The 17,508-nt window shown below is 37.3% G+C and overlaps 2 protein-coding genes across 2 annotated transcripts in view; one reads left to right on the top strand and one right to left on the bottom strand.

The window, feature by feature from the left end:
- The window catches only part of LOC127411583 (reticulon-4-interacting protein 1 homolog, mitochondrial-like), a 180,361-nt gene that overhangs the window by 74,268 nt on the left and 88,585 nt on the right, over positions 1 to 17,508 (top strand). The window lies entirely within an intron of this gene.
- LOC127411586 (chloride intracellular channel protein 4-like) overlaps positions 8,240 to 17,508 on the bottom strand; it is a 67,587-nt gene continuing 58,318 nt past the window's right edge. Inside the window, exons 5-6 of the mRNA XM_051647283.1 lie at positions 15,489 to 15,670; positions 8,240 to 10,127 (exon numbers count right to left, since the gene is read on the bottom strand). Of these exons, the coding sequence (XP_051503243.1) occupies positions 9,963 to 10,127; positions 15,489 to 15,670 (347 nt within the window). The 3' untranslated portion in view covers positions 8,240 to 9,962. The remainder of the gene's footprint in view (positions 10,128 to 15,488; positions 15,671 to 17,508) is intronic.

Here is a 17,508-nt window from a genome sequence, read left to right as displayed (position 1 = left end):
TGAATGACAGTGAAAAAAAAAAAAAAAGAAAAAAGAAAAAAAAGGCAACGATATTTTATTTTTAAAATTGCAAAGTGAAAAATTGCAATGTACAGTGAATTAAAAAACAGACTTTATATGTCAACAGACAGCAAGTGTTTTTTTACTCACTGCACATTGCACACTTTTCCACAAATGTATTTGACTGTCATCATTCAGTGTGCAGACAGCAACTTCTGTGTGTGTGTGTGTGTGTGTATATATATATATACAGGTGCTGGTCATATAATTAGAATATCATCAAAAAGTTGATTTATTTCACTAATTCCATTCAAAAAGTGAAACTTGTATATTATATTCATTCATTACACACAGACTGATATATTTCAAATGTTTATTTCTTTTAATTTTGATGATTATAACTGACAACTAAGGAAAATCCCAAATTCAGTATCTCAGAAAATTAGAATATTACTTAAGACCAATACAAAGAAAGGATTGTTAGAAATCTTGGCCAACTGAAAAGTATGAACATGAAAAGTATGAGCATGTACAGCACTCAATACTTAGTTGGGGCTCCTTTTGCCTGAATTACTGCAGCAATGCGGCGTGGCATGGAGTCGATCAGTCTGTGGCACTGCTCAGGTGTTATGAGAGCCCAGGTTGCTCTGATAGTGGCCTTCAGCTCTTCTGCATTGTTGGGTCTGGCATATCCCATCTTCCTCTCCACAATACCCCATAGATTTTCTATGGGGTTAAGGTCAGGCGAGTTTGCTGGCCAATTAAGAACAGGGATACCATGGTCCTTAAACCAGATACTGGTTGCTTTGGCACTGTGTGCAGGTGCCAAGTCCTATTGGAAAATGAAATCTGCATCTCCATAAAGTTGGTCAGCAGCAGGAAGCATGAAGTGCTCTAAAACTTCCTGGTATACGGCTGCGTTGACCTTGGACCTCAGAAAACACAGTGGACCAACACCAGCAGATGACATGGCACCCCAAACCATCACTGACTATGGAAACTTTACACTGGACCTCAAGCAACGTGGATTGTGTGCCTCTCCTCTCTTCCTCCAGACTCTGGGACCCTGATTTCCAAAGGAAATGCAAAATTTACTTTCATCAGAGAAAATAACTTTGGACCACTCAGCAGCAGTCCAGTCCTTTTTGTCTTTAGCCCAGGCGAGACGCTTCAGACGCTGTCTGTTGTTCAAGAGTGGCTTGACACAAGGAATGCGACAGCTGAAACCCATGTCTTGCATACGTCTGTGCGTAGTGGTTCTTGAAGCACTGACTCCAGCTGCAGTCCACTCTTTGTGAATCTCCCCCACATTTTTGAATGGGTTTTGTTTCACAATCCTCTCCAGGGTGCGGTTATCCCTATTGCTTGTACACTTTTTCTACCACGTCTTTTCCTTCCCTTCGCCTCTCTATTAATGTGCTTGGACACAGAGCTCTGTGAACAGCCAGCCTCTTTTGCAATGACCTTTTGTGTCTTGCCCTCCTTGTGCAACGTGTCAACGGTCGTCTTTTGGACAACTGTCAAGTCAGCAGTCTTCCCCATGATTGTGTAGCATACAGAACTAGACTGAGAGACCATTTAAAGGCCTTTGCAGGTGTTTTGAGTTAATTAGCTGATTAGAGTGTGGCACCAGGTGTCTTCAATATTGAACCTTTTCACAATATTCTAATTTTCTGAGATACTGAATTTGGGATTTTCCTTAGTTGTCAGTTATAATCATCAAAATTAAAAGAAATAAACATTTGAAATATATCAGTCTGTGTGTAATGAATGAATATAATATACAAGTTTCACTTTTTGAATGGAATTAGTTAAATAAATCAACTTTTTGATGATATTCTAATTATATGACCAGCACCTGTATATATATTTATTATTATTATTATTATTTGTCTGCACCCACCTGAAATAACAGAAGTTTTGTTTAAGTATTCTATAAACAAATAAAATCTCACTAGTGATTGTGAGTCCACTTTTATTTATTTTTTTATAACAAATCTATTCCCCCACGTTAAAAAATATATTTTTTTTTTGTTTTTTTTATCCAAATTACTATCCTTTATATTGCGTAGATATTGGAAAAACTTTTGATTTAATCACCTTGAACAAAACTGAAAATGACAATTTAGCAGCCTATTTTGTCTAAAAATAAATGTGAAAATTTCAGGGATTTTATTTAGCGATAAATTTAAAACATTGTTTTTTTGTTTGTTTATTTGTTTTTTATCCCCTTTTCTTGCACTTTGGAATGCCCAATTCCCACTACTTAGTAGGTCCTCATGGTGGTGTGGTTACTCACCTCAATCTGGGTGGCTGAGGACAAGTCTCGGTTGCCTCCGCTTCTGAGACAGTCAATTCACGCATTTTATCACATGGCTCGTAGCGCACACCACCGCGGAGACTCACAACATTTGGAGGCTCATGCTACTCTCCGCAATCCACGCACAATTTATCATGCGCCCCACTGAGAGGGAGAAACACTAATCGTGACCACGAGGAGGTTACCCCATGTGACTCTACCCTCCCTAGCAACCAGGCCAATTTGGTTGCTTAGGAGACCTGGCTGGGGTAACTCTAGCATACCCTGGATTCTAACTTGCGACTCCAGGGGTGATAGTCAGCATCAGTACTTGCTGAGCTACCCAGGCACTCTACATTTTTTTTTAATATATAAAAATAATAAATAATAAAACATTACCCGTGGAAAAAATAACGCAGTATTCCAAGGTTCAGTAAACATCTCGTATACCAGAACTGTGCAGTGTTCACTATACCATTTTCTACAAAGAAATTGTATATAGGCAAAGGCTACAAAAATAATTCAGAACAGTTCATTTGTTTGCTTGCTTTTTGTAGCGAATAATTTTTCTTATTATAGGCTAATTGTAATATAATTATATAATTTGCAATTATTATCGATTTGTATTTATTAATTGAATAAGAACTTTTACCTCTAACTTTAAGGATTAAATGAACATCAACTCATATTTTATGCTATAATATGTACTAAAATAGAATATTAAGAATTGATGAATTGATTGCGAGTGCATTTTTGCCCCTGCACACTTAGAGTTATGGGGGATTTTATTTTGTATTTATATATATATATATATATATATATATATATATATATATATATATACACTTCTGGTGGCATTTTGCCCCGAGCCCCCCTGAATTTCTGATGCTGGTCACTGTTCATTTTCATGAGAGCTGAAATATGTGCATTTGATCAGAGTCTTTACTGTCTCTTCTCCTCATGTTAGCTTTTTAATCGGAATTTTAAACTAATCTGATCTACGAAATCTTTTTAGTTATTTCAGTCTGACCAATCATAAAACTTTAAACTTCGCTACATTAAGCAGGCTATCATTCTTATAGACCTATAATCAAGGCCGTAACCATGTCTTGAACATTGGGGGGGCAAACCATTTTGGGGGTGCGGGGTCACTGGTGTTGAGGTTACAAATATAATTGTCCTCTTTGGTCCTTTAAAATAGTAAAGGCTCTGAATGCAATAATTTTCTGAATAAAGGCTTTAAATGCAATAAAGGCCCAAAATTTTATAAGTTTTGGTTTTAAAAGATAATTTTTTTTTTTCACACAGAAGTTCACACAGTACAAGACTACCACTGTGTCTACATTGCTAGCAATTTGCCTGTTTTAGTCATCTTTTCTTTCTTTTTTGTGCTGCATCAAAGAAAAGATTTATATAATTCGAATTTCTTTTCATCACTGATGTATCTGTAAAATGATATGACTGTGTCAGCTGGCTAGCAAAAAGAAAACACACAAAATGATTTACTGCCATCAAGTTGTCCCTCATTGTGTTTTTTTCCCCCAGTAGAATCTTAACACAATATTTTCTTCGAGAACCTGAACGCTGCTCTTTTCCATACAAAAACAGTTCATATTGAGCACAACTGTCAAGGTCCAAAGACAGACAAAAACAAAATCATTATTAATATACCATAAAAGTAGTCCATACAACACAAAGCAGTTGTGTGGCACCAGAAGGCTTGGAATATAATACACAAGTCATATGGACTACTGTTATGATGTCTTTATACTGTACTTTTAATAGTGTTTATAGTAGCCTATTTGTCCTTTTTGTGGCTCGACAGCTCCTACTAACTATAAACTGTTATTCTATGGAATAGAGCTGCTTAAAATATCTATTTTTATGTTCCAAGAAAAAGTAACAACATGTGGGTTTTGAACAACATAGGGGTGAGTAAATGAATGAGTTGAAGTACATTTTCTGTTTTTAGGTGGACTACTCCAACTGGTGTCTCATCCTCCAAATAAAATGGTCTCTTTTAAAAAAGACTCTTAGGAGATGCTGTACAAAATTCAGAATTAATTAAAAACAAAGAAATTATTTAGAAAATCTTAAATTGATTTAAAATTATTACCTAAGAATATTTGCATTAGTAATATATGACACTGTCCTTGCCACAACCTAAAAACTCAATTGAAGCAACAAGTCACAGGTCTTACCAGTTCTAATCTGAGGATGATAACGCTCCACTTTGCATTATAGATAATTTTCTAAGACAATATTAAGTGAATTTTCTAAAAAAGTACTTCAGAAACTTACCAAATTACTACATTCATTCAATTCCTTTACAAAATACACACATTCGCTCTTTGTCTTAAGCCTGATATGCTGAAAACAGCTCCGTTAATGTTTTCACATTCAAAATTATGAATGACATACGAATCATGTACTGTACATGACATTTTAAATTCAAAATGGCAAATTTCGCCAAAGTGAATAGTTTGCACCATTGGAAATCTGGCCATATAATTGATTATTGGGGGGGGGGGCAGGGCAAATGAATTATTTATCTCTGAAGAAACAGTCTTCCCATTAAGTGCAGTATAAGATGTTAACCCTAAATTTGTAGCCATGCGACCCTGAATTAATGTCCTGGAAGTTCTAATGTATAATTCTCATTAGTTCTATTAGTAGGCTTATTAAGTTGAAAACTAATTAAGACAACTTGAGTATAAAACTTGACCTCTGAGCCAACATAGCCCGTGAAACTAGCCCACGAGCGACCGCCCACTCCAATGACGCACTGTAAATGACGCAACCTAATCGGTCCCCCTTCAACCTTAAACTACTTATGTATTTGCACATATCAGAATATATTGCAATAAACTTAAAATATATGGTTTCTACACTTATAATCAACAACTTAAAATCAATAGTTTTATATATTTGTAAGGATGAGGTAGGCTGAGAGGATTCCATTTGTGGATATATTTTTAGAGGGATTGAATAAACAATTCAAACAGTATTCCTTAAACGTATTCAGGTCACAGGCTTGGGTCAGAACACAGATAAATCGGTCCACTGGCAAACAAATCCAAAACAGTAATCCAGAGACGTAAATCCAGCAAATGTAAGCAATGGTCATAACAGTAGTCAAAAACAATGGAAGAGAATAAACGCTTAGTAAGGCAGAAAACTGGCAATACTTTGCAAAGTGATACTGTGAGAACATGGCTTATATACATGGTGAATGACCAAACAGGAACTGATGTGGCAGGAACAGGAAGTGACAAAGTTCAATATTCAGGTGAGGGCTCCCTCTGGTGGACAGAGCCTGTTCAGACGTTACAGATTCCCCCCCCTTTAAAAACACCTCTAAGCGTTCCTCTCCTGGGACGACCTCTTGGTCTGGGGGCCAGGCGATCCGGATTGGCATAATGAAAGTCTCTGATGAGTGATGGGTCCAAGATGTCTTTGGCTGGTATCCACGATCTCTCCTCTGGGCCGTATCCCTCCCAGTCCATGAGGTATTGAAGTTGACCACCCCTCCTGCAAGAATTGAGAATCTCCCGAACTAGGTAGGCAGGAGCTCCATTAATTTCAAGCGGCGGAGGTGGTCCCTCGTCAGTAGCCTCAGGACTCGGTGACTTGTGGACCGGTTTCAGGAGGGACACATGAGAAGGAGGAGAGATGCGGTAAGTGGCAGGCAATTCTAAATGGTATGTGACAAGATTAACTTGACATAAAATCTTGAAGGGACCTACATATCTAGGACTTAGCTTTTTGCAGGGGAGTTTCAGGCGCAGGTCCCGAGTAGAAAGCCACACCATTTGACCTGGTTGATACTCAGGATGAGGGTGTCGGTCAGCTTGGATCTTCTGAGATCGAATGGCTCGTTGAAGACGGACATGAGCACTGTTGCAGACTAGCTCACTTCTTCTAATCCAATCGTCCACGGCAGGCACTTCAGAAGGCTCCCCAGACTAAGGGAATAGGGGAGGTTGATACCCCAGGACACACTGGAAGGGGGTCAGACCCGTAGAAGAGTGTGTGAGGGAGTTTTGGGCATATTCTGCCCATGAAAGGAAGATGCTCCACTTTTCCTTTTCATTACTACAGTACGACCTTAGATATCTACCAATCTCCTGATTGAGATGCTTGATGGTATCCAGAGGTGAGACTGACGTTGATGTTGCGTAGTTGGCAGAAGGCTCTCCATACTCTTGAAGTGAACTGAGGTCCTCGATCAGTGACTATATCATCAGGTAATCCATAGATTCAAAACACCTGATTGAACAGCACTTGAGTTGTTTCCATGGCAGTGGGTAGACCCTTCAATGGTATAAGACGGCATGATTTTGAGAAGCGATCAATGGTGACCATGATGGTGGTGGATCCTTGAGAGTTAGGCAGATCAGTGACTATTGAAATCAATAGACAAGTGGGACCAGGGTCATTGTAGAATGGGTAGTGGTTCTAATAGTCCTGCAGGTAGTTGACGAGGTGTGCGGGATTGTGCACAGGTCTGACAGGCACTTACATAGTTCTTGACATCAGTGGATAGTGTTGGCAACCAGAAAGAGCTCCTGACTAAAGTATTCGTACGGTTAATTCCAGGATGTCCAGAGGACTCTTGTCTCCTAGAGATGAATGTAGTTTCAACAGCGAAGGACCTTGTGAAGATGCTGGAGGAAACAGGTATACAAGTATCTATATCCACAGTAAAATGAGTTCTATATCGACAGGAAGAAGCCACTGCTCCAAAACTGCCATAAAAAAGCCAGACTACAGTTTGTTTAAGTGCACATGGGGACAACAATATTTCTTTTTGGAGAAATGTCCTCTGGTCTAATGAAAAAAATATTGAACAGTTTGGCCATGACGACCATCGTTATGTTTGGAGGAAAAAGGGTGAGGCTTGCAAGCCGAAGAACACCATCCCAACCGTGAAGCATGGAGGTGGCAGCATCGTGTTGTGGGGGTGCTTTGCTGCAGGAGGGACTGGTGCACTTCACAAAATATATGGCATCATGAGGAAAGAAAATTACCATGACCCAAAGCATACCTCCAAAGTTGTGGCAAAATGGCTTAAGGACAACAAAGACAAGGTATTGGAGTGGCCATCACAAAGCCTTGACTTCACTCCGATAGAAAATTTGTGGGCAGAACTGAAAAAGCATGTGTGACCAAGGAGGCCTACACACCTGACTCAGTTACACCAGTTCTGTCTGTAGGAATGGGCCAAAATTCCAGCAACATATCGTGAGAAGCTTGTGGAAGGCTACGTAAAACATTTGACCCAAGTTAAACAATTTAAAGGCAATGCTACCAAATACTAACAAAGTGTATGTAAACTCTGACCCACTGGGAATGTGATGAAAGAAATAATAGCTGAAATAAATCATTCTCTTTACTATTATTCTGATATTTCACATTCTTAAAATATAGTAGTGATCCTAACTGACCTAAGACAGGGAATCGTTTTACGATTACATGTCAGGAATTGTGAAAAACTAAGTTTAAATGTATTTGGCTAAGGTGTATGTAAATTTCTGACTTCAACTGTGTGTGTGTGTGTATATATATATATATATATATATATATATGTGGAAAAATATAGGATGTTTTCTACATTTTTGTCTTTGGTTCACAATGGGGTTTTAAGATCTATATTTCATCTATTATGGTCTCTGAATATCTAGTACCATCAATATCTAAGAATATTTCTGTAAAATCACTGCTTTTTTACAGTTTTGAGAAATTGTCCCCATCCTTTGTGAAGTGAGTTAGGGCCTTCACACAACCATAATCCATCCTTGGATGTATTGTGCATACAATTCTGCACGTAGAATCTCTAAATGTCAAAAATGGGTGAAGTGACCTGATATTTTGTGCAAAAACTAAGAATTAGAATAGAATACTCTTGAGAATGAGAGTCTACAATAACCAAACTACATATGTATTATAGCTGCCAGCAGTTTATTTAATGAGAGTGAGATGGCATGACAATCATGCAGTGTTTATTGTAGTTAATGTCAAACCTGTTCCTTGCGTTCACACACAAAGGTCCATACAAAAAGCCACAAAGTATTAACATTCAGTTTCTCAGAGAACAACATGGGCCAAAAGTTTGCAAGGGGCAATCCTTTTTCCATTTTTTTTCTTTTTTTTTTATCAGTGAAGCAACTTGATTGATGCAGTACAGATGACAGATAAGTTTCAGCCAAATCCTTTTTTTTCCCTCTTTGCTCTATCTTTTTGAATATCAGAGCTGTCCCCCCCACCAATATGTTGTATTGGAGTTGTATATAAAGCTGAAAGATACATTGTTCTGCTACCTTGACAAAATGTATAAGGTCAGATGTATCATAAAAGTAATTCTGCTACATTCAGTTCATGAATGTATAAAATGTATTACATGTTAATCTCTGAAAACCAAATAATATTTATAATTCTTTATCAAAACACACACACACAAAAAAACCATATAGCACCCAATTCCATTCATTTGATCTTTTTCCAAATAAGAAATTACCCAGTTTCAGATAAGTTTACATTCACAACAGATCTGTATTTAAAAAAAAAATAATAATAATAAAAAAAAAAAACTCTCTCTCTGAGCCTTTAACTTTAGTCAACCTGTTGTGTGGCTTTCTTTGATAACTCGTACCCATTAAACATGATAAATCACAACCCATCTTTAAATGAGATGGCTCTGGTCTACTTTAACTATATCCTTAAAATCATGTTTTCTACTATTCACAAGTATTTTTAAGGACACTTCATGTGAAGTGCAAGAGATGTAGTTCTACCTCAAGAGCTACACAGACTTTTCCCTTCATGTTTGTCATGCCATGTGATACAGTTATGATGGTACAGCACTCTTAAGAGTTAAATAAATGATACTATGTATATATAGTCTCTGTTAAAGACTTTCCTTCATCCAAAGGCCACAGGTGCTGCAACTTTACAAATTCACTACAGTATGTACTAAATGGCTTGTAAGTTGCCATTTCTGCAAACAACTGATGATGACTTATGATATGGAAGCGTTTACCTTCAGATATTAACTTAATTCAATATGTACTTAATTTCAAACTTCATTCTGAGACTCATGTGGGTCCAGAGTGCTACACTGTTCTAAAACTCTCTAAAAATAAACACTGGAGCTTTCAACAGTTCATATTCATATAGCTTGAAACAAATAAAAACTGATTCATAACAATTCACTTTGCAAGCTTAGAAAAAGCATTTTTTTTTCCTTCATATTTTAAATCCATAAAACAAATGGCTGGTGAACCCACACTGTTATTGCTACATAGTGTGGATAAAAAGATTAGATATGTGTATGCGTGTCTAGCACACACAAGCACACACTCTAATAGCCATCGATACACCGTCAGTATCTGGCATTTCCTGCTTTGACACTTGAAAAAAAAAAAGAAAAAAAAAAGACTGAAATAGCAAAGTGTGATAACAGCCTCTCTGGCTGTACTGAGAATAAATGAAATATCCTAAAGAACTGTAACAAGGAAGGTTTCTTGGTTTGGGTATTTAATCTAAATAAAAAGAGAAGAAAAAAAAAAAAAGGAGTCCATAGCTTGTTTTTTTTTTTTCTCTTAATGTGATTGAAAACAAACAGTCCTAGCGCAAAGAGGGGAGTGGAGGACAACAGGATCCATTATTTGACAAGCTGTTTGGCTACATCAGCGTAGGCAATCTCGATTTCCTTGTCACTGGGACACGTGTTGGTGAACTCCTCACGCTTGTAAGCCTCGTTTAGGTACCTCCAGATGCCCGACATGTCATTTGGAATCTCAAAGCCTCTGTACTTCTTTGCCACCACCTACAAACCGAGAGAGAAATAATTAATTGCCAAGACAGAGCTGTGACAACTAGAGGTTGACCGATTTATTGATTTTGCCATTAGCAGCTTTTGGAACTTTAGGATATCTGCAAATATGTACGCAGATCAGTTTTTTTCTAGAGGTGAAAAATAAATTTACAGACTCCTAATGGGGGTTTGTTTTGACACATGACTACGTCTAGCACATTTAACATAACTGATGATTAATAACATTGACAGAGATAACCTAAGCTATAAGTTATCTTTACATGGATGCAATCAACCAAATTTTTTATTTATTTTTTTAAATCTAGGTTTAATGTGCCCTTCAAGTGGAGTCATAAATATCATCAGTACGAGTCCCGAGCACATGAATGACCAAGTGAAGTTGTATTTACCAGTGGGAAACCCAAGTTGCGACAGAAGGGGCGTGTTGACATCGAAGATGATAAAAAGCATTGATTAAGCTAAGTTATTTCAATTCCAGTGCTTTATTTCAATAATATTTATGTATGACATTCTTTGTTAGATCCAAAATCCACAAGAGATGCTGTCTGCACACTGAATGACAAGCAGACTGAAAAAAAGTTTAAATATAAAATAAAATGTTTTATTTTAAACTTGCATAGTGAGAAAGTCTGTTATTTAGTGTTGTTACTTTAACAGTGTTTCTTTTTTTTCTTTTTTCTGTGACCAAGCTCAGCTGGTCTCAATCTCTAATCAAGTGTCTACACAAGGGATGAGTTGTTGTATGTATGATGAGCACTAAAGAAAGCTATGGGCTGAAACACTGGTAACACTTTATTTTAATGTGTCCTTGTTACACATATTACATGTATTTACTGTAGTAATAACAGTCAGTTATGCGTAATTACAAGCAACTAACCCTAAACCCTAACCCTAAACCTACAGTAAGTACATGCTGTTAATTAGTAATAATCAGTAATTACTTGTGTAATTACACTGTAACAAGGACACATTAAAATAAAGTAACCCAAATGTTTGCTTGCTGGTCTGTTTATTTATCCCCTTTTCTCCCAATTTGTAATGCCCAATTCCCACTGCTTAGTAAGTCCTCGTGGTGGCACGGTTACTCACCTCAATCTGGGTGGCTGAGGACAAGTCTCAGTTGCCTCCGCTTCTGAGATAGTCAATCTGTGCATCTTATCACATGGCTCGCTGTGCATGACATCGCGGAGACTCACAGCACGGGAAGCTCATGCTGTTCTCTGCGATCCAAGCACAACTTACCATGTGCCCCACTGAGAGCGAGAACCCCTAATCTCGACCACGAGGAGGTTACCCCATGTGACTCTACCCTCCCTAGCAACCGGGCCAATTTGGTTGCTTAGGAGACCTGGCTGGTGTCACTCACACAACCTGGATTCGAACTCACGACTCCAGGGGTGGTAGTCAGTGTCAATACTCACTGAGTTACCCAGGCCCCGCTGGTCTGTTTTTAACATACAGTTGAAGTCAGAGGTTTACACACACTTATTTTAAGGCCTACCATCAAACTCAGTGCCTTTTTGCTTGAAAATCAAAAGAAATCAGCCAAAACCTCAGAAAAAAAATTGTGTACCTCCACAAGTCTGGTTCATCCTTGGGAGCAATTTCCAAATGCCTGAAGGTACCATGTTTATCTGTACTAACAATAGTACACAAGTATAAACACCCTGGGACCACGCAGCCTTCATACCGCTCAGGAAGGAGACGCATTCTGTCTCCTAGAGATGAAAGTAGTTTGGTGTGAAAAGTGTAAATCAATCCCAGAACAACAGCAAAAGGACCTTGTGAAGATGCTGGAAGAAACAGGTAGACAAATATCTATATCCACAGTAAAACAAGTCCTATATCGACATGAAAGGCTGCTTTATGTTTGGAGGAAAAAGGGTGAGGCTTGCAAGACGAAGAACACCATCCCAACCGTGAAGCATGGGGGTGGCAGCATCATGTTGTGGGGGTGCTTTGCTGCAGGAGGGACTGGTGTACTTCACAAAATAGATGGCATCATGAGGAAGGAAAATTATGTGGATATACTGAAGCAACATCTCAAGACATCAGCCATGGAGTTAAAGCTTGGTCGCAAATGGGTCTTCCAAATGGACAATGACACAAAGCATACCTCCAAAGTTGTGGCAAAATGGCTTAAGGACAACAAAGGTATTGGAGTGGCCATCACAAAGCCCTGATCTCAATCTGATAGAAGATCTGTGGGCAGAACTGAAAAAGCATGTGCCAGCAAGGAGTCCTACAAACCTGACTCAGTTACACCAGTTCTGTCTGGAGGAACAGGCCAAAATTCCAGCAACTTATTGTAAGAAGCTTGTGGAAGGCTACCCAAAACATTTGACCCAAGTTAAACAATTTAAAGGCAATGCTACCAAATACTAGCAAATTGTGTGTAAACTTTTTTATTCCCACAGAGAATGTGATGAAAGAAATAAAAGCTGAAATAAATCATCCTAACTGACCTAAGACAGGGAATGTTTCTACGATTTAATGTCAGGAATTGTGAAAAACTGAGTTTAAATGTATTTGGCAAAGGTGTATGTAAACTTCTGACTTCAACTGTACACACTGCACTTTTTCCACTACAAAAGCTTAAAATAATAAAATATTTTTGATAGACTTTTTTTCAGTCTGCTTGACATTTAGTGTGCAGACATCATATCTTGTGGATTTAGGATACAAATTTTTTATCTCTACACCCGAAATTATAAAAAGGATTGAGTGCAACAATTACTTCTACTCTACAATCTTGATATACATTTTAAAATGCCAAGATCGATCTTTTACTCTATACGCAATCCTCTACAACAAGAGGAAATCACTCACATTTGAAACCAATTTTCGTGCTATGTGACAAAAATGTCTATGATTAGCCACTGACTGTTAAATGTTCAGATTTTACCAGTGATTGTGTAGTATAGTGGGGGAGTTGTTCAGCATCCTTTCACTGCATGTTGAGAGTAAAAGTTTGGTTTGAATCGTTCCGTGTGTGTCCAAAGACGAGATCCGTGCAATCCATTTGTCATTGAATGACTCTTTTAATATCCTTTCTGTTCTATACAAAATAAACATTTAATTCTAATCATGCATAACACGGATGAGGTAAAGCTATTTGAGTCCTCTCTCCTTAACATGCACTCATTTACAGACGCTCTTTACAGAACAGCCTGTTTACTTCAAGAGGCAGTAACGGTTTTAGCAAAAATCAATTTAAATACTTATAAATAGTTCAAATAATGCATGTAAACAATAAACATGTAACAAAATATATGCAATATAATTTCATATTTATTGGTGGAATATATGGATTTGATCATTTTAAAAAGTTAAAATGTGAATAAAATGATGTAAAACTAATAAAATAATTAGTAAAAATTTTTTTTTTCGTAATGTAGGTTAGAAGGTCCCCACTGTATAATTAACAGCATTATCTAGGAGAGAATTTCTTTCATATGCAAGCAAAGTGGACATTATAACTGAAATATACCCATTCGAATCAATATCGAAATCAGAATTGAAAGCTAGTGAATTGTATTGGAATCAAAATTGGGAAATCTGTATCAATACCCAACCCTAATGAGGACATGGTAATTTAGTTAAATTACATGAACAGAATTAATGATATGTAGGAGTGAGTCTCATGTATTTCCAGAAGACAATAGCGGTAAAAGAACGAGCATGTTTTAGTTTATCCGTAACCACATGTACAGGAATATTTTGAAACGATGTACACTCTATGGAGCATGTAAACATCTATTGGAATAAAGGCTTAACTAGTATAACTTATCGGTGACAAAAAAAAAAAACAAAAAAAAAAAAAACAGCGCACTCTGTTGTGAAATCATCACTTGGTAGAGCTCAGGTTGGTGAATGAATGCTTGCATGTACATTTTTACATGTAAACTGCCTTTGTGATTCATCTTGTCCTGAATTTGAAGAATTCATTGTAGGCAATTCTTGTGATGTTTATAGATTTTTCTAAAAACAATGTACAATAATAGCATTTTTGTTACCGTTCATGTTAAACATTTATTAGGAGTACTACTAAAACAACTCTGAATAGTGCTGCCTGACAGCCTAGTGTGCCTTGGCGGGTATTTCATCTAAATACAGTTGGCTGAATGTAAACAGGAGGGACAAAAAAAATAAAAAATAAAATAAGACTGGATTTGTGCAATACATTTACACATTTGGCAGACGCTTTTATCCAAAGCGACTTACAGTGCCCTGATTACAGGGACAATCGCCCTGGAGCAACCTGGAGTTAAGTGCCTTGCTCAAGGACACAACGGTGGTGGCTGTGGGGATTGAACCAACAACCTTCCGCTTATCAGTTCAGTGCTTTAGTCCACTACACCACCACTCAATAAGCCTGATCTGCTCAATAATGCATTGATCTAGAGGCAAACAAATCATTCCCTGAATCCATCAGATTGGTTACTTAGCCCACGGCCATGCTAATGCTTCTGTTTGAAAATGCATCAGTTTTGCTACGTTTACACCTCTCAACCACACTAGAACAGTTTTCCTTCACCGAAGACTTTATAAAATGCTCTCAATAACCAGATTCTTTGGATTATGATGTTAAGAAACTGAAAGATGAGTTTTCAAAACTCTGAACCGCAACTCATCTTAACTTTCATTTATGTCCGCTTTCAAATGAACAAAGAACTGTTATAGTGTTATTTTCCCTTAACCCTCTATGGACCACATTATGTATGGCTCGACTTAAATCAGTATGATTTCTGACAGGTTACATATAACAATTGTAGGCCTAGTTGAAATTACATTCATAACAGGGTTTGATGTAATAAATGGTATTTAAATAAAAAAAATAATCAATGATAAAATATTTAAAATCAAACTTTGATTTAAAAAAAAAAATGTAACATTTAAACTAAAAATATTCAAAAACATTCTAAAATGCTCTTCTGTCACCAGCACAATTTGACTGAAGCCCTGTTCACACTGTCAGCGATTTTCGGCAGAGAAATTTTTGGCATTGTGAGGGAGTTTAATTCATACGTTATTAGTTCATCTTGTTCATGATATGATGCATTGAGCACAACTGTAGTTTATATTAAAACACTCTCCAATGCAGATTGTTCATTCTTAGAGGCAAAACAAATGATTCTAGTAAGAATGACATCTTAGTTTTACTGGCAATATATCTCATCTGTGATCAGATTTTGTAAAGCTATGGCCAGTTGTGCATCCGACCAATAAAATTAGAGCGAAAACAGTAGGAACGCCCACTAGCGACATAGAATACAGAGACTAGCGACATCCAGCGACAAAAAAAGCTGACAGTGTGAACAGGGCTTTAGGCGTAACTGCATAGTTCATTACCTTGACGATGTGGAGTTTGGGTAGCAGGTTGCAGTCAGCCAGTGTCATCTCCTCGCCATCTAGGAAATTGCGTGTGGAGGCCTTCATCTCCTCCATGCTGTTGTGGTCAATCTCGTCCGGTAGAGGAGAGCACAGGTACTCATCCAACTTCTGCAAGGTCTTCAGCAGACCCCTCTCCAATCCTGGACCCAGCACCAGTTTAGTCAGTAAACATTTTTACTTTTATTATATTAACGTTATAATTCTCTTTCCAAATCTTGCAGTATGTAAATGTCCATGGTGTGTTTGGCCATTTTCACTCTTGGTTTATTTCTGTCCAAGAACAGTTCGCAAAATTTTTGCTTATAGGTATGCAAACACTCCAAAAGGACTCATCTCAGGAGTCCCTCAGGGGGTCTGAACACAGATAGATTTAAAGGGATAGTTCACCCAGAGATGAAAGTTCAGTCATCGTTTTCTCACCGCCATGTTGTTCAAAACCTGTACGACTTTGTCTCTTCAGGGGAACACAAAAGAATATGTTTAGCAGAATGTCCAAATGATCAGTTCAGTTACCTTATTTAACCAGGATAAAAACTCAATGAGATAAAATCTCTTTTACAGCAGTGGCCTGGCCAAGAAGGCAGCAAAGACACAATGACAAATAAAATAAAAGATAAAATAAACCAATAAAAAAATGTAATTATCTATAAAAGAAATGTAATTCACTTTCATTGTATGGAAAAAAGATACAACGAAAGTGCATGGGGACTGAGAGTAACATTCTGCCTAACATCTAGGGCTGTCACGATTATACAATTTGGCTGACGATTAATTGTCAAAGAAATAATTGAGATTATGATTGTCTGTTTTAGAGCTTTCACAATTAATTGTCATACAAATATGTGTGCTACATACACCTTAAGTAATTTATTTATATTTAACTTGGATTAATATAATAAAATAGGGATACATGATTTAAGGCTTTAAAATCTTGGACAATGTAGCACAGGGGTAGAATGACAAAAAAAAAAAAAGAAAAATAATAATAATTTTTTTTTTTTTTCCCATATTTATACACAAATTCAAATATTTCCAAATACTTAAAGGTGCTGGAAGTGATTTTGTCATGGAGAGGTTTGCAAAAATGTTCCTACTCTCTGAAAGATATTAATGAAATAAGTGTCCTGAGATATCTCACCAGTCTCTGTGACAGCTCTAGAGACTCTGTAAACAGCAAACAAAAATGTGTCTGCGGGCCACGGTCTCTGATACTTTCTGCCTGTCAATCATCTTAAAAGGATAGTTCAAAATGAAAATTCTCTCATCACCCTCATGCCATCCCAGATGTGTATGACTTTCTTTCCTCTGCAGAACACAAATGAAGATTTTTAGAAAAATATTTCAGCTCTGTTGGTCCTCACAATGCAACTGAATGGGTGCCAAATTTTGAAGCTCCAAATACTTTGGATATGCACGAAGAATATGAATGCTCAAAAAAAAAAAAAGCACTTAAATATTGATCCGTTTCTCACCCACACCTATCATATTGCTTCAGAAGATATGGATTTAACCACCAGAGTCATCTGGAGTACTTTTATATTGCCCTTATGTGGCTTTTGGAGCTTCAAATTGTTGGCACCCATTCACTTGCATTGTATGGACCTACAGAGCTGAGAAATGCTGCTAAATCTTACATCTACACATCTGGGATGGCATGAGGGTGAGTAAGTGATGAGAGAATTTTCATTTTTGGGTGAACTAACCCTTTAATGTCATTTTTATGGTATGTTGCTCATAACAGTTGTCAGTTGAGGGCGTTATTTTGCTGCTGTTGTTTCTGACAACCGCTTTTGCTCTGTGTCAGTCTCAATAGAGCACAACAGTCTGGTTCCGGAAGTAAAAATCCTATTAATTTGTTTCATAGACAAATTTACTTTCAACACTAACTTATAAACCTTTAAAGACAGACCTACAGTGAACTCCAAGGTTGTTTATCGACTTCATTGATTAAAAATCATCTTTAATAGCGGAATTCCTG

The sequence above is a fragment of the Myxocyprinus asiaticus genome, chromosome 20 (assembly GCF_019703515.2).
Source record: "Myxocyprinus asiaticus isolate MX2 ecotype Aquarium Trade chromosome 20, UBuf_Myxa_2, whole genome shotgun sequence".
NCBI classification, from domain to species: Eukaryota; Metazoa; Chordata; class Actinopteri; order Cypriniformes; family Catostomidae; genus Myxocyprinus; species Myxocyprinus asiaticus.
The sequence above is the reverse complement of the archived record's forward strand: the minus strand, read 5'-3'. Positions and strand labels throughout refer to the sequence as shown.